Source organism: Eucyclogobius newberryi, unplaced genomic scaffold (assembly GCF_026437365.1).
Source record: "Eucyclogobius newberryi isolate DKJ021-1_F unplaced genomic scaffold, fEucNew1.0.hap1 SCAF_252, whole genome shotgun sequence".
Lineage (NCBI taxonomy): Eukaryota > Metazoa > Chordata > Actinopteri > Gobiiformes > Gobiidae > Eucyclogobius > Eucyclogobius newberryi.
In genome coordinates, this window is record NW_027315893.1 from 79,518 (window position 1) to 104,376 (window position 24,859).

The 24,859-nt window shown below is 39.4% G+C and overlaps 1 protein-coding gene across 1 annotated transcript in view; it reads right to left on the reverse strand.

Annotated features, from left to right (window-relative positions):
* The window catches only part of LOC140372560 (syntaxin-binding protein 6-like), a gene marked incomplete at its 3' end in the record, with an annotated part of 116,155 nt that overhangs the window by 78,028 nt on the left and 13,268 nt on the right, over positions 1-24,859 (reverse strand). Inside the window, exon 2 of the mRNA XM_072459693.1 lies at positions 14,107-14,297. Within this exon, the coding sequence (XP_072315794.1) occupies positions 14,107-14,260 (154 nt within the window). The remainder of the gene's footprint in view (positions 1-14,106; positions 14,298-24,859) is intronic.

Consider the following 24,859-nt stretch of genomic DNA (forward strand, 5'->3'; position numbering starts at 1 on the left):
TTTACCGTCAGTCACATGTTTGTGTTTAGTGCTGGTCACATGTTTGTGTTTACCCTCAGTCACATGTTTGTGTTTACCCTCAGTCACATGTTTGTGTTTACCCTCAGTCACATGATTGTGTTTACCCTCAGTCACATGATTGTGTTTACGCTCAGTCACATGTTTGTGTTTACTGTCAGTCACATGTTTGTGTTTAGTGCTGGTCACATGTTTGTGTTTACCCTCAGTCACATGTTTGTGTTTACCCTCAGTCACATGTTTGTGTTTACCCTCAGTCACATGTTTGTGTTTACCCTCAGTCACATGATTGTGTTTACCCTCAGTCACATGTTTGTGTTTACCCTCAGTCACATGTTTGTGTTTACCCTCAGTCACATGTTTGTGTTTACCCTCAGTCACATGTTTGTGTTTACCCTCAGTCACATGATTGTGTTTTCCCTCAGTCACATGTTTGTGTTTACCCTCAGTCACATGATTGTGTTTTCCCTCAGTCACATGTTTGTGTTTACCCTCAGTCACATGTTTGTGTTTACCCTCAGTCACATGTTTGTGTTTACCCTCAGTCACATGATTGTGTTTTCCCTCAGTCACATGTTTGTGTTTACCCTCAGTCACATGATTGTGTTTTCCCTCAGTCACATGTTTGTGTTTACCCTCAGTCACATGTTTGTGTTTAGTGCTGGTCACATGTTTGTGTTTACCCTCAGTCACATGTTTGTGTTTACCCTCATTCACATGTTTGTGTTTACCCTCAGTCACATGATTGTGTTTACCCTCAGTCACATGTTTGTGTTTACCCTCAGTCACATGATTGTGTTTTCCCTCAGTCACATGTTTGTGTTTACCCTCAGTCACATGTTTGTGTTTAGTGCTGGTCACATGTTTGTGTTTACCCTCAGTCACATGTTTGTGTTTACCCTCAGTCACATGATTGTGTTTACCCTCAGTCACATGTTTGTGTTTACCCTCAGTCACATGATTGTGTTTACCCTCAGTCACATGATTGTGTTTACCCTCAGTCACATGTTTGTGTTTACCCTCAGTCACATGTTTGTGTTTACCCTCAGTCACATGACTGTGTTTACCCTCAGTCACATGATTGTGTTTACGCTCAGTCACATGTTTGTGTTTACCTTCAGTCACATGTTTGTGTTTAGTGCTGGTCACATGTTTGTGTTTACCCTCAGTCACATGATTGTGTTTACCCTCAGTCACATGATAGTGTTTACCCTCAGTCACATGTTTGTGTTTACCCTCAGTCACATGATTGTGTTTACCCTCAGTCACATGTTTGTGTTTACCCTCAGTCACATGTTTGTGTTTACCCTCAGTCACATGACTGTGTTTACCCTCAGTCACATGATTGTTTACCCTCAGTCACATGTTTGTGTTTACCCTCAGTCACATGATTGTGTTTACCCTCAGTCACATGATTGTGTTTACCCTCAGTCACATGATTGTGTTTACCCTCAGTCACATGTTTGTGTTTACCCTCAGTCACATGATTGTGTTTACGCTCAGTCACATGTTTGTGTTTACCCTCAGTCACATGTTTGTGTTTACCCTCAGTCACATGTTTGTGTTTACCCTCAGTCACATGTTTGTGTTTACCCTCAGTCACATGTTTGTGTTTACCCTCAGTCACATGTTTGTGTTTACCCTCAGTCACATGATTGTGTTTACCCTCAGTCACATGTTTGTGTTTACCCTCAGTCACATGATTGTGTTTACCCTCAGTCACATGATTGTGTTTACCCTCAGTCACATGTTTGTGTTTACCCTCAGTCACATGTTTGTGTTTACCCTCAGTCACATGACTGTGTTTACCCTCAGTCACATGATTGTGTTTACGCTCAGTCACATGTTTGTGTTTACCTTCAGTCACATGTTTGTGTTTAGTGCTGGTCACATGTTTGTGTTTACCCTCAGTCACATGATTGTGTTTACCCTCAGTCACATGATAGTGTTTACCCTCAGTCACATGTTTGTGTTTACCCTCAGTCACATGATTGTGTTTACCCTCAGTCACATGTTTGTGTTTACCCTCAGTCACATGTTTGTGTTTACCCTCAGTCACATGACTGTGTTTACCCTCAGTCACATGATTGTTTACCCTCAGTCACATGTTTGTGTTTACCCTCAGTCACATGATTGTGTTTACCCTCAGTCACATGATTGTGTTTACCCTCAGTCACATGATTGTGTTTACCCTCAGTCACATGTTTGTGTTTACCCTCAGTCACATGATTGTGTTTACGCTCAGTCACATGTTTGTGTTTACCCTCAGTCACATGTTTGTGTTTACCCTCAGTCACATGTTTGTGTTTACCCTCAGTCACATGTTTGTGTTTACCCTCAGTCACATGTTTGTGTTTACCCTCAGTCACATGAATGTGTTTACCCTCAGTCACATGCTTGTGTTTACCCTCAGTCACATGTTTGTGTTTACCCTCAGTCACATGTTTGTGTTTACGATCAGTCACATGTTTGTGTTTAATGCTGGTCACATGTTTGTGTTTACCCTCAGTCACATGTTTGTGTTTACCCTCAGTCACATGTTTGTGTTTACCCTCAGTCACATGTTTGTGTTTACCCTCAGTCACATGTTTGTGTTTACCCTCAGTCACATGTTTGTGTTTACCCTCAGTCACATGTTTGTGTTTACCCTCAGTCACATGTTTGTGTTTACCCTCAGTCACATGTTTGTGTTTACCCTCAGTCACATGTCTGAGGCTTATTAGACCTGGTGGAGGATTGTGAAGCCTCAACTGTCTAAAAGGTTTTCACTGCTGAGCCACGTATTGAAAAGCATCTTTATAGTTTGGAATAATAAAGCAGAACAGAGGATTTAACAAGTAGAGTAGAATTATAACAAAGATAACATAATAATTTGTTGTGTTGTTATTCGCTATTTTGAATGCAACATGACCTGCAAATTAGCCATTCTAATACTGAAGCAGAACTGGGACTAGACTACAAACCAGGTCTGAACCAAGACTAACCCAGAATCAAACCAGGTCCAAATAAAGATTTAAATCGGGACTTATCCAACACCAAACTAGTATTAAACTAGTAAGAACTCAGAATTCAACCAGAAAGCAAGAAGAAAAAAAATCCCTTTTGTTTGGGGGATGGGTCACGGGCCGGATCAGATCGTTTGGCGGTCCGGATCTGGCTCCCGGGCCTTAAATTGGACAGACCTGGGTAAGAGGGTCAAAAAAGTAGTTTGTATAAATAATGTGTAAACTTTGGAATGAATGAGTGTCCCTAGTGTGATGTCACTTCCTCTAATTTCTCTACAAATAGCTACCTGATTGGTATAAAACTATAATTTATACATACAACTGGTATAAATACACTAAGGAAAGACAAAATAAAAAATAACTAGGGACCAAAAGATTCCCTATCTTAAATTGAGAAACCACATGATCGTCCCACACAAACGCACACGAAAATCAACATGCATTTTCTTATCGTTGTAATTTTGTTGATGGAGTGAGTGGGCGGTGCTTCTCTGGGGGGTTTAGCATCGTTCACAACTGCTGACATGGCCCCAAAGCATCCTGGGAAAACTGACAGAGGGCAGCGTTCAAGAAAAGCGCGCTCTCCCACACTCGAAATGAGATAACCTCTGCTAACAAGTGTAAAATTAGACATAATGTTAGTGCTACTGTGAATGCTAATGCAACCCCAACGAACCCGCCCAAACTTTCCAACTTTCTTTAAGGCAGAAAAAAAAAAATCTATGCGACAATTACTATGAAAATATTTGACAGAAGACTGAAATATAATCTGCTAAACTAATAATCACAATCATTTCAGACCATATTTGGGTTATATCAGCTTTTATACAGGATAAAACCCTATGGAAAAGAGTTGATAAGCGTGGACAAATTAGCTTACATGTCGTAGTCCCAAAGGAAAGGGATGCTAATGACATCACATGAAAAGTATCAATTGGAAATATTCTTTCATTTCAAATCAAATTGCAGACGGGACAAAGAAATGTTGGAAAATGCAAAAACAAAATCAACACTAAAGACTTTCCAGCACAACAAACACATGTACAAACATATGGCGGTGATCTTCAATTTGCAGAGTTAGCGTTAGCAACCAAATAATAATAATAACTATAAAAACCATGGCTGTTTTAACAACTGAAAACTACTCGAGTACATGTGAGTAACACCAAAGCTTCACCAAAATAATAACAAGATAACAAGAATATATATGAAATGTTTTTGCTCACATCATTTCTTGATTTTTTAAATGTGTATTTTGAGGCTTAATTTGACATGTCCACTTGAGCTTGAGCCAGGCTTCAAAGTCTTGCTTCATTTGGCCCATCATTCATTTGGCCCATCATTCATTTGGCCCATCATTCATTTGGCCCACAATGCCCTGGTAGTTGTTTTACTCTGTACTGTGTAGGTGGGAGCATCACTATAGAGTAGTAGTTCTGCCTGTGGGTCGGAAAATGATTTCAGGGGGTCCCCAGATGACATCAGATGATGAGGTCAAATTGGAAATTGATGCAATCGTCTTAAACAGGGCTTGACACCCTTCAAATGCAGTAGTAAATTTATATTGTAATTTGTGAGCCGACTAAAGTCATTTAACTGGGTCTATATCTTCTGAATAAATCAAACATTAGACATGAGGCTCCATTATCCCTTTGGGGTAGCTTACTTTTTATGTCAGGGGTCACGAATGCCAACGGTTGTTATTTTGGGGTCGCGACTGAAAAGGTTTGAGAGACACTGCTATAAAGGACAAAAATAAAAAGAACAAGCTGATGATAAAGGCTGGTTCAGTGGAAGGTTTGAGTCTGGACTAAGTGGACAGTGTTATGGATTCAAACTGTTCTCTTCTGGTCCAGACCCTTTGTTTGGATGGTCTTGAAGGCTCCTTTAGTGGACCCGATGCCCCGTGTTCTACTGAACGCACAGGAAACTCTTTTATACCAGCAGCAGTGCAGTTTTATAACAGGCATCTCATAATGTCTATAATGTTGTGTCTACTGTGTTTTTTATCGATTTCCGTGTAGTTTGTATGAGAGTCCATGGCATTTGAATGTCCCCTGAGGACCAATAAAGCACCTCTCTGCACAACTATTCAAATGATTTGGTTTTATTTGAGTGGTTTTGGATTGTTTTGCAAATTAACGTTACTTTTTATGCTTGATTAGAAGGCAACGCAAGGCACGTTTATTTGTAGAGCACATTTCAAACACAATTCAAAGTGCTTCACACAACAGGGAAAACTGCATTCAAATCACAAAGACATGAAAGAAATCACAAAACAGTTTAAGACAAAAGAATAAATAATTTCAGTCATATGCACAGCTAAACTACACTGTTTTTATCTTAGATTTGAACATTGCAGAGTAGAACCTGTCTCACATCTTCAGGAAGACTGTTCCAGATTTTAGCTGCGTAAAACTGAAACGCATGTTTAGTCCTGACTCTGGCACCAGCAGGAGGCCGGTCCATGTTTAGTCCTGACTCTGGCACCAGCAGGAGGCCGGTCCATGTTTAGTCCTGACTCTGGCACCAGCAGGAGGCCGGTCCATGTTTAGTCCTGACTCTGGCACCAGCAGGAGGCCGGTCCCTGAGGTCCTCAGAGTCTGAGATGGTTCATGTGGCACTAACATGTCAGATATATACTTTGGTGCTAGGCCATGGAGAGACTTGTACACAAGCAGAGCTGCTTTAAAGTCTCTTCTCTGAGCCACAGGGGGCAGTGCAGAGACCTGAGAACAGGACTAATGATGGTACTTCCTGGAATGTTCCAGATTTAACGACATGTTAACTATGTGAGTGAGAGGTGCTAGTAAACTGTTCAGACTTTAGAAATCTGGAGGCTCACACATGGAGGCAGCATGTAGATGAACTCAGACTGGAGATGATATCATGGACAGTTTTGTCAGTTACAGGTGCAAAGTGAGTCAGCTCTAAGTGTCTTGGTGGTTTTAGGGTCTTTTTTGCATTGTGGGATTTTTAGCATTTTAATGCCCTAAACTTTGTCATTAACCTGTTACCACCCACCTATTTTCGCCCTGTGCACAATGGTTGGACATACCCAAATGGCATTGCTTATTAAAAGAGGATCTTACGTTCCACATGCAAGTGTGCTGCATCATTAGAAAGCTTAGGCCTTCTAGTTTCTGCAGATGTGCACATGAACACTGTCAGGGCTTCAGAACTTACACTACAGAGGCCCAAACATAAACAAAACATCCTTTTTTAGTCTCGCCTGAATATTGTTAATTTGTAATGGTCCTGAGCATGACATACTTCATTGAGTGCTTATGCTGTTCACTGTACATGATGTTTATCTTGTTGACAACAACTGTGTAAAGTTTCAGATCTCTAGAACAGGCATTTTGGTGCTGTTGACCTTTTTGTATCAAAAAGTATATTCGGAACAAGTGATCCAAATTATGTGCCAACTGTGCCAAACTGTTTTATTACAATTTTAGCTCCTCTATGATCATAAAACATACATTTTGATGTTTTGTAGGCCACTAATAGCAATTATAACTGCTAAAAAAAAAATATGTGAAAATGTGTAAATATGAGTTTACCCATGAATTTCCCAGAGGTTAAAAAATATATATATAATATTTTTATTTAATTTTTTTATTGGTATAATAATACATATATCTAACAAAATGCAAGTCCAAAAGGCTAATAAAATCAGAAAACGTTATGCGCAAAATCCTAGCCGAGAAATCTGGCTCTTTACAGCCTTCCCGGAGCCTTACGCACGATAATACAGAAGATTCTGTGTCAATAAGCCCTTTGTCCCGCCCCTCTTTCTAAAGCTATTCTCATTGGCTAGAATAATATGTCAATCAAACTCAGCTACGTCATTCACACGCGGCGCTTTTTAGATGTAAACAGACTAATCCATGTGCGTCGCAAGCGGCACATTTTTTTTTGCGGAGGCTGTAGCAAACAAACCAGTGGACAGACAAATTCGTGGATGGTCTCATTCTGTAGGTAACAGTCTGAAGAAAAGAAGGATATCCAACATTATTTTATAGGTCAAACAAGTCATTTGTTATGGACGGAGAAATGCGCCGGACAAGCGCATTCTCGTCCGGCGAGAAACGAAGAAAAGTTTGTTTACTTGACAATATCTCGAAATCGGATAACTTCAGGAAAAATACAAGTGGATATTGTTTTTCAATGGTTCCTTACGGACAGACTGAGTACAAGGATGTACAGAATTAAAGCCGTTTCGTCCGTCATAAACAGCAAACAGGTAGGACATGCGTTTGTAAAAGTTGAGACTTTCTCACAAACTATTGGCAATTGCTTCTTGGGGCATATTATTCAATGTAAATCAATGACATATTCGTTTTGTTGAGAAAATAAGCTTTAAAATGATGTATGGCTTGCTGGTATTGACCACGGAAATAAAAGTGATGATGTAAGAGAATATTTGAGATATAGAAAATGCTCGCCGGCGGACAGGTGGGTGGTAACAGGTTGCAAACTCATTACACTTGGATGTGGAAATGAGTTCTAACGGCAGCTGAGCTGGAGGGTTTGTTCATCTGTTACTGTGGCAAACGGGACACAAGAGTTGTTACTGCAGCTTCAGATTATTTCAGAAAAATATCCTTCCATAGTTCTACATAAAATGAGGTTGTACAAGCACAACTTCTCTCTTGGCTTTGACTTGTGCCATGTCCGTTTGGCACTCCCTTTTCTGTGCCCTGACCAAATCATCTCTTCTTCATGGCGCCTTTCGTTTATTCTTAACCATTTTAGCCTTCATGGGGACAATGGTGTCCAGAACATTCAAAACACTAGATGTAACAAATCATTTACATTACAATATGAGACATTTCCATAAACACTGCTCCTGTGCCATCATTTATGTGTCACCTCCGGACAACTGCAGGAATGGTGGTTTGGGAATAACACACAGTTATTATTAGTATTACTCATTGCCAAACATTGCAAAACAACATTAAAATGACTGTAGTAGAACGTTTATGTCATTACCGGGCAGGTAAACACATCACTGCTGGAGGCTCTGGTCTCCTCATGCTTATGTAGAAACATCATCTCCATCCATCTGCCATCAAATCAATAACCGAAGGCTCGCGCTGATGAATGAGACGCTCTGGACTGAATAATCACTGAAATATTCACAGGCTTTTCACTCATAGGGCAAAGGTCATGGGGGGTCAACAATTAATATTCTCCAATGTAGAATATGGAACCATACATTCTGTGAATAGGGTTGCCACTCCACAGAGCTGACTTGTAACTTAGCCTAAAGGCACCATTGGTCTACATGGAGATAAATAAGTTTAATGCCACACTGTGGAATAATGAGTATTTTAGAAGTCAGCGTGATAATGATTATTGTTTTCAATTAGTTCAGTTTCTTTGCCATTTGTAGTTTAAGTTGTGTAAAAAGCTCAGAGCGAAACATTAAACCACATAAACAACGGACATACGTTACAGTGCGTTAGCTGAAGATTTGGGATTTAAAGAAGTCTTTTTATACATAAAAACAGTACATTGTTTCAAAGTACTTTTCTGTATAAGTTGCTGTTCTTTGTACAAACTCCTGTGCTGCTGCAGACTTTTGAGCACAATTTGGAGCAGATACATGTGATACTTAACAGTTTTCAAAGCTTATGCCACGCCCTCTTTTCAGTCTACTAATCGATTGGCAGAGCATGTTTTTAATCAACCAGGAATTAGAATGTCTTTAGTCGACTAATGTAAGAAAGTATTGTATTACAGATAAGTACATTGCTTCATTCTGATTTTTAATGACTGCAGCTCCTGTTTTTCAGACGAGCATTTAGACAAAAGTATTAGTGGCATAAAGTAGTTTCAGTTTTCTCATTAATCTTCTTCTGCAATAACATCTGCATTATTATAACAACATTATTATACACATTTGAACTGTGGTTTGCTGACAGTGCGTTGACTGCATACGTAAACCTGTAACTCCCAGGCACTTTCTGTGTAATTATACCAGCTAAATACACACTGTATGTCATTACCATAATAGCATGCGCGGGGCCGGGGAGCGCCGCCTACACATGCTACTGCACATGTAAACAGCCTACGGTCAACATGCCTGTGGAGTCATGTGAGCACACCTACACTCACACGGGGCAGGGCAAGAGCGCTGACCCCGGGCTGAGGCAAAGAACCAAGAGACCACTCCAGCTCTTTCATGTAATGTGCTGATAGTACTATAGAAATATAAAGTAAACACACGTGACTATTGGGAACGTTTGGTTTTATTTTGAATATGAAGAGATGTGAAGCTAATTCTGTCTGTAAAAGCATGTGGTTTGAGTTGAGCTTTTGAAAGTAGAAATTTAGTGTGAAATGTTAATGATTAAAGCGTTAATTTTAATATTGACTACATTTATCAAAATTTAGATCATATCATGACTGTTGTTTTGAAGATATGTAAAATTAGAATATTGAGTATGTTGTTGTTTTTATTGAAAATGCTACAGAAAGAGCTGTTAAAAAATAAAAATGATAAAAGTAATGTTGAAAACTTTCAAATAAGTGTATTAAGTTATATTTCTGCACATTTGTGATTATTTTTATAGACATTTCACATTTGTCTCATAACTAAACCTCATCTGTACGCTTAAAGTTATGTTTTAACACATTTCTGTTGGATTTACATCATAAAAACATGTTACCACCCACCTGTCCGCCGGCGAGCATTTTCTACATCTCAAATATTCTCTTACATCATCACTTTTATTTCCGTGGTCAATACCAGCAAGCCATACATCATTTTAAAGCTTATTTTCTCAACAAAACGAATATGTCATTGATTTACATTGAATAATATGCCCCAAGAAGCAATTGCCAATAGTTTGTGAGAAAGTCTCAACTTTTACAAACGCATGTCCTGTTTGCTTTTTATGACGGACGAAACGGCTTTAATTCTGTACATCCTTGTACTCAGTCTGTCCGTAAGGAATCATTGAAAAACAATATTCACTTGTATTTTTCCTGAAGTTATCCGATTTCGAGATATTGTCAAGTAAACAAACTTTTCTTCGTTTCTCGCCGGTCCGGCGCATTTCTTCGTCCATAACAAATGACCTGTTTGACCTATAAGATAATGTTTGGCATCCTTCTTTTCTTCAGACTGTTACCTACAGAATGAGACCATCCACGAATTTTTCTGTCCACGGGTTTGTTTGCTACAGCCTCCGTAGGTAAATAGGTGGATGGTAACAGGTTAACTTTAACGCCATATACTGTGCGCTAGAATATTAATGGTTCAGAAAAGCAACGACATGAAAGCTAGAGAAAAAATATATAAAGTGCATCTTTCATAAGAATAAATAAAATGAAACTATGACAATACAAAAGTAACATACAGTAGTCATTTATTTTCATATCACCAATAAGTTGTTGGATCTTTGTAAAGTAAAGGAGGCCACACAGCACAGCAATTTGTGCCCTTAGTTTTGTTATTGTCCAGTTTTTACAGCTTAAATGAAGCATTGACAAACTGGAGATGAGATATTGACGATCCGATTCCCTTAATAGTGCCTCGTGGTCATGTGGCAGCAAACGCTATAAAACATGATGGAAAACATCATATATTGTGTCTGAAACGAGGACTTCGCTTTTTGAAATCAATTTATAGACAAATCTTTGTTTTTAAAGAACGACAATGTTATTTTTTATGTATCAGACAATAGATGCTGCAACTAATAATTATTTTATTATTATATATATATATTTTTTATTATATAGTTTTTGACAAGGCAAACAATTATTTCTATTATAATTTGAGACTTATAAATAAAGGTTGAAATATGGTGACTGAAGGGCTCTAGATAGAAAATATTTACAAATTAAGAGTTTACAGATTATTTGTATTGATTTATTATTGAAATGTGTATTTAGGAATGTTTTTTTTGTACACGTTTGTCCAGATTACGATTATCAGATGAATCACTGCAGCTCTACACAGTCGGAACAGTTTTATCCTTCTACTAGAAAAGAACCAATTCAAATCTTGCTGGAGGTGCTTTCTTACTAATAACCTCACTCAAACTGATCACTTCTTTCACAGAATCAGAGGGAGGGAATCCGACCTGCTAAACCTCTCAGTGGAGCAACTTTTTATGAAAAATCCGGGAGCAAAAAAAGAAATAAATATTGAAATGCATCTCCTGAACACTGAGCGACATGATATAATAATAGAGGGAAAATGTGTTGCTTTAAACTCCACTGAGGCCTTTAAAACCAATTTGAAACCACTTCACTTCACTTCATCTAACTTTCTGACACATCTAACATATCCTCCTCCCGCTAGTTGTTTGTGCGACAGAGCTCTTCAAACCCGAGCGTTTCTTTTCACTGTGACATACCGATGGTTACGTAACACGCCCACTGCACACTGCCGCCGGGCTCCGAGTATCTGCACGTAGAACCCCCCCGAACGCCCCTGGCCTTTGTATTCGCACAAACACGAGGGAGTAGGCACAAGCTATTTCACACATAAGCAGCCTAGTGTGCGGTCTCCAGACATGGAGTAAGAGTTCACACAGAAGGCCAAAGGTACGTGCACAAACAAAGCGCCAAAACCCGCAAGACGCCCGAAATTGTGTGCTAATTCGCGAATCTACTTCACACACTCGGGTTTCTGTTTCTGTTTCTGTAATATTCACTCTTATTTCATTCTGATGATCACGTTTGGCGTCTATTAAGTGTATTAACCTAGAAGTTTTGGGGATGGGCATTTGAATCCTGTGCCCCAGTGAGCTGAGCTGATGCTGTGGCGCAGTAGTTAAAGTGCCAGACTCACGTAAAGGTATTCAAACACCTTTCCGCCTGTCCTTTTTATGGATGAATTAGGATTCAACTGGGATAACTCTATGGACATGCAGATGAGCTGTTTGCTAATGCTAATTATTGTGTGATAAGAGCAAAGAGGCCAAACAGACAGCCTATTAAACTTTCATGGAGACATTTCCTGTCATTAGTGATATTTTACAGCTCTGGGTTTCACTGGAAAACTCTGGCTCTGAAGGGAGTTTTGGCTTATGATTATCAAACTCATCTCTCGGAGCTTCCACCGCACTAAACACTAAACTCCTCGTCCATAGTTCACATATGTTGTTCTTACTGCTCACCACACGCCTGACCTGCCCCTCGTGCCTTTACATCGGGGAAACATAGAAGACAGACGTTTGGTGAGGGAAAAAGGGAAGACTAACAAGGCAAATTGAATGAGAAAATGTCTGAGACTAAAAGAGTAATTTTAAAATCTATTGAAGTTTGCCAGTGGAATTTGGAGCTACTGTGCAACAGAAAACAGCTGCTGCTAACGTGCGCTAGCTTTCTTTTGGCAAAGCATCTTTGTATGTGGTCTAGAGACAACTTTGGACTTTGGTCTACAGACGATGGTAATTTGGAGATGGAAAAAGTGGTAATGAATGTGCCCAAGACAGTTATTCTGTATGTTTTGTACTTTGTCTTCCAAATACAACAGTTACTCTATCCCACTATTTAAACTGACATGTGATTTTGGCGGCAAACTAATGGTGCAAAGACAAAGAGTTAATTTCTCTGGCCATGCAAATGTTTCCAGTGTGACTGGAAGGCGACTCCTTATTACTAATAAGGAGTCGCCTTCCAGTCATGCCTTTTGGCTCCGGGGAGCCAAAAGGCATGCCAAAGAAGCAGCGTGTAGGAACTGGAGCCGAACAGGATCTGTACGCTGCTTAAGACCCCTCAAACGGCCCAGGATGGCTCACAGTGCCAATCCAAGGGGAACCAGTGGAAACATGGCTCTACCAAAGCATGTGATTGATTTGATGAAGCCACACAGCAGTTAGCATGTCCAATTGTCTTCATAGATTTTCAGAAGCACACAAGTCAGTACAAGGTCAATAAAGGGTCAATACAAGGTCAGTACAAGGTCAAAGGTGAAGACGGCTGCCATCGTAAATTGAAAGAACAAATAATATCCAAACGTCTTAAGTGATATACGCCTTTTTGTGTGATACTAAAATAAGATTCATATGATAACAAGACACATTATCAAATCATGTCAAACTAAACTATTTCATTGCTTACAAATGAAAATAATTCCCCATGAAAACTTTAAAACCAAGTTTATAAGATATATTTTACTTCTTAATCCTTCGAATGCACTGGCGATAACGTGACTGAAACTCAATCCATTAGCGAGAGGCAAAACATTTCACCAGCTTATCTGAGCTCCTTAAGTGCTCCAACACATTTAACATTCATGAACCAGCCCGGCTGATTCGATTTGGGAGTCCGGCCTATTCATTTGGCTGATGATAGCCCACAGCCCGGCACTAAAGTGGGTTGGCCTTTTTACTCTGCTCCTCGGATGTAAACATGCTCGTCAGCGAGGTCATTAGCGCTGGAGTGACCCTGACATGGCCCAAATGTGACTTTGGATAAGGCTAACAAGATAAGGGCTAGTTAGCAGAGGGAAGGAGCCTCTAAATTCCTGGCATTTCGCTCAGTGTTTGGGCACAACATAACCTTATGTGACTCGCTCATTTACTGACCATTTGAATTGAGCTAAATTAATTCATGATCGAATTATAGTCATTTCAATGTCTCTGGGGCAAACTGACGAGCAGGCACCAATCTCCAGATCTCGGGCTAAGTTTGGCCGGACCACCGTGTTTTAGGTTGATGGGGGAAACACATCCAGACACAGAAAACAAACACAGAAAAATGCAAACTCTGCACAGAAAGATTCCACATCACTGCTGTAGAAGTGCAAGCCACCATGTGACCATGTGACCTCCTCACAAAAACACAGACCTCCAAGTCATCCGTCCTGGATCTGAATCAATTAGGTCAAGGACTGGTAGTGTGACCGGACGTCCCACTTTGTGCTGGACAACACAATATTTACAACTCAAACCCACTTTGGCATTGTCAAAAAACGACAATTATGTTATAAAACCCCACCCTCCTCACCATAAATGGATCAATAACCCAAAATGTTACCCAAATGGTAGGCATACACCGGGGTATTCAGCCACGCCCACCCAGTTGAAATGTCTAGAGTTTAGAAAGCCCGGTGTCTGACCTGCGAGGCATATGAAGGTGGCGTAGTCGCCCTGTCCGCCCGTGGCCAGGAAAGGGATCTTCTTTTTGGTGCGACGCTTGACCTGACAGGCCACCAGCATCTTCTCATCGTGCGGGATGAAGACCTCCTTGTTGATGACAGACTTGGCGCTCATGGCTGGAGAGAGCGGTTAGATCGTGGGAGCAGTGGCACTGAAAAGACAAGACAGAGAAAATGTGGAATGTGACTCTTCAACAACAAGCGAGGAACACTGCAATGATCTAATCACTAAAGGTTGCAATTTAAATAATAGAAAGTACAGTCTTTATGAAAATACTGTGTATTTTAGATAACTACAGGCATGTTCTGAACATGCTTTTGTATCATATTTGATGTTCTTTTTTCTGTCAAATGTTAATGCTCCAAGATGGCAACTGCAAGTGCATTTTTTTCTTGAAATGGTGCAATCCGAGTAGCGTTGTTGGCCACTGCACATGACAGGCTGTCACAGTAGAACCCATCTCCAGATATTGAGCGAGGTGGACCATCGCTGATGAGGGTAGAACATGCAAACTCTAAACAGGGAGAACTTTTCAAGTAGAAGGGCCACCATAGACATATAATTAGTAGATGTGGCATTTGATGCTCATGCTATCAATCACTTAGCAAGTCTGGCAAGATTTTAGAACTCAGGAGCCGGCCCTCAAAAATAGCTAATTATAACTTATCATGAGGGGTACCAACCCAAGTCACTGTTGCGAATCAAACCTTTTGGAGCTGTATTTTAGATCATATTGTATAAAACTGGCATCTGAGCTAAAGGCAAAATTAAGTGTATTGTATTTTCCGGAGAATAAGTCGCACCTTTTTTCATACTTTTGGCCGGGGTGGGACTTATACTTATATTTATACTTATATACTTATACTCCAGTGCAACTTATATATGTTTTTTTCTTCTCTAATATGCAGTTTTTGGCTTGTGCAACTTATAGTCCGAAAAGTAGTTAGAAAATACGGTAGCTGCGGTAGATGTCTGATGCTGTGGTTCCGGTAAGAATTGAGAGAGACATGAGGAGAGCTGCTAATATGATTCAATTCATATTAATATGGGCTTCACTATTCATGTGTCTGTGAAAGAACGTTTGATTTGACGTAACTCCCGGAGCATTGGCCTGTCAAGCGATAGAGAGAGAGGATTTTGTGTCTATGAATGTCTGAGGGCGCACCGCCAGCTGCTTGTCAGTATGTTTATAAAAAAAAAAAATCACTTTTGCTTACATTGTTTCCCATAAAACATGTAATATCACAATAGAATACCTGTATTTCATGGTATTTTAGGTTTGATGCCTTAGTGTAGGGACAAGACTAGGAACCAACCAGCATCCAGCAGAAGTATATCATCTTCTCCACCACTAAACATGTGCTATCTTGTCATTTTGAGAGCACTTTATATTGTTTAGCTCAAACATGACACAATGCTAACATGTCATGCCAGAATATGTCATTTCCATTGACACGCACCTCAATGAATCCTGTCTAACTTTTATTTTCTTTAAGTTTCACTTCCAAGTTCCATCAGCAGCCAGATTACAACATCGCTCTATATATCCTCCAATCATCAGTTTCTCTTCATTTGCTTTCTCTTTCAAGTAAACACAAACGCAAGCCAAGATGTCGTCAGCTGTAATTAAAGACCCAATAAACACGTCTTTTCTCAGAATGCCAAAAATGCACAATGTCCAAACTCGAGCTACAAGTAACAGAGAAATAGTGAAGTGCTTGGTCCTTAGTAGAAATATAGTGGGAGAAAAGGCCAGCTTGCAGAATGGGGCTTGATAAAAAGTAGCCTGTGTTAGGTGCCAGTAAGATTTGCACTGTGCGGCTACGAGCTCATTCTGTACGGAATTTGGACGAGTCAGCATGTTTTGAGCTCAGTCCTATCAGTCAGATAAGCTGCCATCGTGGACTACTTCTGCACGGTCACGGAAAATATCAGAAACATGCTTTTCTTTGGTAAAAAGGGCCACAAATAATGATTATTGTAGAAGTCGACTAAAATGGGATTATTCTTGATTATTATTTCTTTGTACATTGTGATATTTATAAAGTGTATCATTGTTTATACCAAATATTAGTGATTGCATCATGTACAATAAAACGTTTCATAAAATCATCAAGAATAAGTAGTGCCCTAAAGGTAATGAATGTACATTTTACATTTGTACATTTATATTGGATTTCAATAGAAATGCTCCCTCTGATGGTGATTGGTTGTTGGTGTTTGTTTGTTTGTTTGTTTGTTTGTCTTTCTTAGCTGTGTTTTAAGGCCGTGGCTGGAGAGCCGCGGCGCGTTCAATCAGCCGCGCAGTTTCAGGGACCGCAGCATTTCCCTTATAGCCTCATGGCTAACCCTAACCCTAACCCTAACCCTAACCCTAACCCTAACCTTAACTCGGCGTGGTCTAAAACGCGGTCAAATAGCGGCGCAGTTTCAGGAGCCGCGGCGCGCGGCCGGCAAAAAAATAACATGGCAGTTTCGGCCGCGCGCTGCGGCTCTGCAGACACTCCCGTGTTTTAAATGTTACATGCGAGACGTTAAAACTATGAACCTGCTGTCACTTTGCCTCTGCCCAGGGACTACAGATGAAAATGAAGTTAAATTGTTTTCTGCTTCTTCTGAAAATGTATACTTCACTGTGATTGGTTAAATCCAGTCACTCACTCTGAGCTTTACCGAGGTAAATCAATAGGAAATATTGGTTTGAAAAAGAGTGAGTTTGAGCAAACAAACAGCATTTACAGGACACATGTTATGCAAAATGTACTTTTTTAAGCTTTTAGACATCAAAAATACACCTCTCCCCTCTGAGCGACAAAAACACTCTTATTCTTCTCGATACCGGACTTTTTTCTTGATCTGTGACATAAGAATCTTGTTTTTTTAAGTCCAAATATTCTGTGAATTACTCCCGTCTAACCATGATCAGTACAACTGTGTGCTGAGACCTGTACCTGAGAGGCCAGCTTGAAATGTCTTGAAATATTTTTCTTAAACTTTGTGCAATTCCTTCTCCCCCAAAGCTCAGTTAGTCCAGCAGGAAACAGCAGAGATCCAAATGAATTTTTTGTTAGTTTGTTATAAACAAGTTTTTTTAAATAGTGAAACTTGAGATGCCAAACTAAATTATGCCAAACTAAAGATACTCAAGAGTACGTTTAAAGGCTAATAACAATACAAATAATGTATAGTATTTGTCCTTTAAATAGCTAAATAGTGAATCACGACTAATAGCAACGATGAGCTCACAATTTGAAGTGCTGCCACTGTTCTTGAGCAAGGCACTTCTTCTGTTTTACTGTATGTCTCTGATGTCCATTTATTGTGCTCATGATTTGGTTTCATTTTTATCAAAACTAGCAGACTAAATCTCAATTAACCATTTATTTTCATGTTAGTAGAATCCCAGTAATAATCTGTCGTCAACCTAATTCATTTCTCTACACAACAGTAACTCTGCACAGCCTGGTTCCATCTCGTACCTCCTCTGCTGCTCCTCCACGCCGCTCTCGTTCTTCCCTGTGTCTCAGAGCTAAGGCTGGGCTCCCCCCGAGCTCCTGGCAGTAAATCTGCCTGGTTCTGCCCCTCAGGTGGCCCACTCAACCATGACTGAAGTGGGCCATCGAGGAGGAGGAAGAGAAGGAGAATGAGGCAACCACTAGGGCTCGGAGGCAGCTGATACTATGTGCTGCTGTGACTTTGAGCAGGATTATGCAATAGTAGTAGTAGTAGTAGTACTAATTAGTAGTAACGTTTCTGTCAGAGGTGGAATGTTGGAGAGGAAGCAAAACACAATCAAACATATTTGCTGGTGTTCATAAGAAGATTTCTCAGCTGTTCTGTGGAAATTGACAAAATCCCAATATTGTAGACGTTTTCAGGGAAATTGTCAAAACTAAGTTGCTAACTTGGAGAAAATAAATGCATCATGCATCATGCATAAATGCATAAATGCATAATTGATCATTGCAATAATCAATAAAAAAGTGTTTTAATAAGTAATAAAAGATACAGGGAATATGTAAGGAGGATAGTGGTGAAAGGAAACGGTGTCTTAAACTTGTACCTTTAAACATGCTCTTGTACCTTTAAACATTAAACATGCTCTTGTACCTTTAAACATTAAACATGCTCTTGTACCTTTAAACATGCTCTTGTACCTTTAAACATTAAACATGCTCTTGTACCTTTAAACATTAAACATGCTCTTGTACCTTTAAACATGCTCTTGTACCTTTAAACATTAAACATGCTCTTGTATCTTTAAACATGATCTTGTACCTTTAAACATGCTCTTGTACCTTTAAACATTAAACATGCTCTTGTATCTTTAAACATGCTCTTGTACCTTTAAACATTGAACATGCTCTTGTATCTTTAAACATGCTCTTGTACCTTTAAACATGCTCTTGTACCTTTAAATATTAAACATGCTCTTGTATCTTTAAACATGCCCTTGTACCTTTAAACATTAAACATACTCTTGTACCTTTAAACATGCCCTTGTACCTTTAAACATTAAAAATGCTCTTGTACCTTTAAACATGCTCTTGTACCTTTAAAAATGCTCTTGTACCTTTAAACATGCTCTTGTACCTTTAAACATGCCCTTGTACCTTTAAAAATGCTCTTGTACCTTTAAACATGCTCTTGTACCTTTAAACATGCTCTTGTACCTTTAAACATTAAACATGCTCTTGTACCTTTAAACATGCTCTTGTACCTTTAAACATTAAACATGCTCTTGTACCTTTAAACATGCCCTTGTACCTTTAAACATTAAACATACTCTTGTACCTTTAAACATGCTCTTGTACCTTTAAACATGCTCTTGTATCTTTAAACATGCTCTTGTACCTTTAAACATGCTCTTGTACCTTTAAACATGCTCTTGTACCTTTAAACATGCTCTTGTATCTTTAAACATACTCTTGTACCTTTAAACATGCTCTTGTATCTTTAAACATGCTCTTGTACCTTTAAACATGCTCTTGTATCTTTAAACATGCTCTTGTACCTTTAAACATGCTCTTGTATCTTTAAACATGCTCTTGTATCTTTAAACATGCTCTTGTACCTTTAAACATGCTCTTGTATCTTTAAACATGCTCTTGTACCTTTAAACATGCTCTTGTATCTTTAAACATGCTCTTGTATCTTTAAACATGCTCTTGTATCTTTAAACATGCTCTTGTATCTTTAAACATGCTCTTGTATCTTTAAACATGCTCTTGTATCTTTAAACATGCTCTTGTACCTTTAAACATGCTCTTGTATCTTTAAACATGCTCTTGTACCTTTAAACATGCCCTTGTATCTTTAAACATGCTCTTGTACCTTTAAACATGCCCTTGTACCTTTAAACATGCTCTTGTACCTTTAAACATGCTCTTGTACCTTTAAACATTAAACATGCCCTTGTACCTTTAAACATGCTCTTGTACCTTTAAACATGCCCTTGTACCTTTAAACATTAAACATACTCTTGTACCTTTAAACATGCTCTTGTACCTTTAAACATACTCTTGTATCTTTAAACATGCTCTTGTATCTTTAAACATTAAACATGCTCTTTTATCTTTAAATATGCTCTTGTATCTTTACTTTGCGCCGTAATTTGAGGCAGAAACGCACAGAACGAGTCTGGCGATGATTTATGGACTTAAAAAACGCACAGAAGATCTCAGAGCTCTACCTATGATGTCACAAAACTGGGAAAGTTGGAAGTGTTTTCTGAGGCTCGTAATGAGAAGACCTTGCGACCATGAATGAAGGTAAATGCAAATCCAGGTAAGTTTTCGATTAGGGAACAATGTTAGAACATGATAAAGAGCTCTACAACGTCACTTTTCATGATATGTCCTCTAATGTAGTGCAGTTAAAGTTAAAGTTAAAGCCTATAATTGCGGCTGAAGTAGAACGTGTGAGCCGGCCGTGACGGAGCAGCAGCGTTACGGGGCCAGTAAAATAGATTTTCATTTCTTCATCTAAACTCAGGGACACATCGATATCCATTTCCGTGTGCGCTCCACTGAGGGTATTTACACAATATGAGCTGTGCCAATAATCCAGGCCAGACAGACTGGAGGAGGATTGGATTGGACTGGGGAGTGAGTGCCAACCACAACAAAAAGTGAGAGGGAACCACGACCTGTGATATGAGACGAAACAAGACTCAACTTTTATTAGAAGATTTAGAAATGTGTTAATTAAAGTTGTAATTTAAATACTTGACGCCATGTACTGTTTTTAGTCATTTTGTTAAATCGCTTACTGCAAGAACAGATTTTTTACTAAATACAAAACTCCATAACATAATAAGTATTTTACAAGGGGGGTTTATATTCATTTGGGACCTGACTGTCAATAATCAGTATACTGCGATTGCAACAACAAAAAAATATTACATCATTATTGTTTCCTCCGTTTTTTAGTTTCAGTTTAATTTTGTCTAATTTAAAACAAATAATCTTGGCTTTCAAACTTACGTTCAAGAACACACACAATACAATTTTTTCACACACATTCAACACGTAAAATGAGAGCGAGGTCGATGAATCACTTGGCGGATGTATCGGGTCAAATGTTTCACTTTTTATTTTATCAGCTATCAACCATCAATCTGCAGTTTAGGCTGATGTTTTGTGTGGGCTGACTTCCTGATTTATTGAAAGACATAATGCTTTCTATGAAACCAAATGAGCAGTGCACACATTTGAACACTGCTCTCTTAAAAGTTTGTGGTAAAAGAGGGCTGTGGGTCTTAAGAGCAAGGCAATCCACACAGTAATGGAGTTTGTACTGACTTCAAATCATTTATTTGATCAAATCAGCTCAACATTTCCGCCCAAAAGATATAGCGGAGTTTATTGGCCGTCCGGCGCTCTGGATTTTAAATTGTTTTTCTTTTTGTGGGGATAAACCAATATCAGTCAATCTAATTTCTTCCTCCAAAGTCTGAACTCTGCTTCCAACCACAGGCTTTTACTGCCAGAGAATTGGCTTTGGACTTTTCCATTAAAAAGACCCAAGCTGATAACTGACAATCGAATGACTCGTATTGGATTAACTGCCCAGCCCAAAACGATCTTAACGGACACGACATTATTGACAGTTGTATGGCTCATTAACTGAAATCTGGTGACCGTCTACACCCCTATACCCACTGTTAGCCCGCAGATGTATAGCTGAGGTGGCTAGTATTACCCTGTTATAAGAAGAGTATCCATCCATTGTCAAACGAAGGAGCACTCCAGCCCACAGACGCAGTTAGCAAACACTGCTAGCTCCAAAGGCTATGTCAACAACAGTGCATCAATAAAAAGACTTTACAGGAACAGCTTCAGGAACTAGCAATAAGCTTTTATCTTCAAATAATGCCCTTGTGGACTCACATTTTACACCGATCCACTCAAGCTGAAATCTGTTATTATACACAGTATAACAGTAGTTTAATTAAGTTCAATGTAGAGCCCAAATTTACAAGAGCAGTCGCCTCGTGGGGCTTTAGGAAATTGTAGAGTTAACCAAAAGAAAGTTAGATAATCAAACAATGGAACAGTCATGGGTGAATAAAAGGCAAGATTAACCAATAAGAAAGATTTACTCCATTACAATACTTTAAGGGAGAATGTTTTGTGCAATAACTAACCCTAAGAATGAATGATTTCATGCAGTACTGTGGAACATTCCAGGCAAAGCAATAGCATATCCATGGTGACAAGCAGGTGATGGACAGAAAAGGTTACATCGTGCACATTTAAACTACAAAATAATCTATAACACTGGCACCACATTCAATATTATACAAATGTGATTATAATCAGTATTTCTCACCTGACAATATGTCGTTACATGACATATTAGTCATTTAGGTGTTTTTGCTCTGAACCTCACAAAAATATTGTTTTTACTTTCTTTGTGATGTCAAAGGTGGAGATTCAGAGGTCTCCTATGCTGTTTTTAAAGTGTAACTAAACCCCAGTGGCATGCTCCTGGGGGGAGTGAGAGGAGCAGGTGAGGAGGCGGGCTCTAGCCCGGTGACTGACAGCTGCTGCAGACAGAAGGAAACGGCTGACAGGAGCGAACATTTGAGCTTGGAATACCTCTTTCCCCTCTTCTCCAGACCCAACAGGGCCGAGCGGCCCTCAACGGGTCTGAGTGGGCCTGGACAGGTCACTGGCTCAAGACTGGCATCTGGCTCAAGACTAGCATCTGGCTCAAGACTAGCATCTGGCTCAAGACTAGCATCGGCCCCCTCCCCCCTCCGCTCTCAGCCACAGGGGCGGGGCTCACAGGGGGTCAGTCGTGACGTAGAGGCCAACCACTGAATTCAAATGTAGTGGCCACAGTTGAAGGACAATGCAGGCATAGTTTGGGACCCAATAAGCCCAGGGTTGTGTATAATAATATTTATTTTAGATACATTTACACAGTTAATCCGTTAAAAAAGTGGTTTTGGCTTTTAGTTACTCTTTAAATCCATAAATCATCACCAGACTCGTTCTGAGATGTTCTGTCATTAAATCACGTTCATTACAACTGCGTGCATACATTTGTGTGTTGATATATTTACTAGCTTTACTTTATATCCCCATAATTCCCTCTGCTGCCTGTAGTTGGAGTGCTAACACCAATCCTGACGAGGGAACGCCTGACAAACAGAAATTCATGCGTGTTTTCTAATGTATACGTTATTTTACGTTCTACACCATGAGATGCCAAAGCAAAGGTACAAATACAAATAATACATAATATGTGTCCTTGCAGGCAATATCATTCAATCCATTTTCCCCACTGCATTTCCAACTGCTTTATGGGTTTTTTCTGACTTGGAAGAAACACAATTTATATACAGGCTCTTACGTTGTATTTCTCACCCTCAGCAAAAGCTGGTATCAAACCTCATCTCAAATCTCTCGTATAATCGAGTTATGAAACATGAAGACTTCAGAATTTGTGAATAGAACGAAAGTGTTTGTTAATACTCGACTGAAAGCAAACAGACAGCAGGGCAGACTGCTTACACAGGCTGGATCCACAGAACAGCTTCAGGCGGCCAAATCCCCTCCGCTCGGAGTGGAGACCAGAGACAGCCACGCAGTCAGCAAACTTTCCCTCAAGCTTTCTCAAAGAATACGCCATGATTATCCACAGCTACAATGGAAATGGAAATGGATTCTGTTTTGAATAATAAATCATAAAATATAATGTCGGAGCTACTGGTGGTAACTAAAATGTCTGTGCACTCAATCCAATAATTGAGATCCAATAGTTTCAAATGGTCAATGATCAAAATTGCAATTAAAATCATTTGTTTTGAAGGACACATATTCAGTACTATTTGTATTGTTATTGGCCGTTATACTAGAGTACTGGTACTTTCAGAACTTAAAGTAATGTATATATTGAATAGCACACATGACTTTCTTTCAGTCAATTGTTCCCTCATCAGGATTTGGTTTTAACACCCCATCTACTGGCAGCAAAGAGAATTATCATGGAGGGAACAAAACAAAACAACATGCTACTTATAATGAGCCTGATTTGAGGCAGAACTGCACAGAACGAGTCAGGTGATGATTTATGGGAGAGGATCTCGTAAACAGGATCAACAACACGAGTTTTTGATGAGGCAACAAAGTAATAATATGGTCAAAGCAAGGTTAATTTTGCATAAGTGTCTTTTACTAATAAAAACAAAAAAAGTAATACAAAATAGTGATGAAACTACATGTCACAACTATGCTATGTTACTACAGAAGGCGGCGCTAGCACTGATGACAATGATTGGCTGCAGGGATTGGTCTTTACGTAATAAGTATTCAGGAACTAATCTGGTTTAAGTTTTAGGATCTGGCATCGTTCTGCTTTCTGATTGGAACAAATACACTAATCAAAAACCAATAACTTGTCCATCACATCCAATGCAATTAAGAATACATCAACATTGCAATAGTTAAGTTTACCTAAATAACTATATTTTAAGATCTTAACTAATCTCAAGAAGACAGTTAGCGGCAGAACATACGGTATAAAGTTTTGAAGTGAAGTTTTAGAGGCCACTGTAAACTGGTGCTCTCCCTGCAGAGTGTCCGGAGGCGCTGCAGAGTGTGAAGGACTCAGAAGTGCAGTTCAGATCACAGAAGCGGAGCTAAGCCCTGAGCACCTGATTCTCCAGCTCGCTCTGCAGAGGGAGAAGTCTGATCCACTTTGGCCAACACACTCAAGGCTTTAGTCCAGCACTTTATCTGAAGCTAGGAACAGGCTGTGTCCTCGAGAAACTCTGCAGCTTTTTGCATGTTTTAAATAACTGACAAACATTATTATAATTGTGCATATTGCAGTCAATTTTAATCATTACTAGGAATGCTTTGATATGGATCTTTCTACTGTGTATACCTTTTTTTTTTAAACGTACAAAACAGAACTAGTTCACTTTAAACCTTTTGCAGTGGTCCAAACTAATTCATCACTTCCCTGAAGCGTTCCTAACATCCTAATTATTCACTGTAATGAGTTTATAAGTGCTTTTCACAACTTTAAGAGCCAGCCAGAGCAGAGCTTACTGTCACGGTAAAGCTAACAACTAGCATGCTAAGCAGAGGCTAAAACTCACGCTAAACAGAGGATAAAACACTCTATAAATAGATGCAGACAGCACATAGTGGTCTCATTTTGACCCCAAGAGCTGTATATCTGCGCTGGGGCAAAACA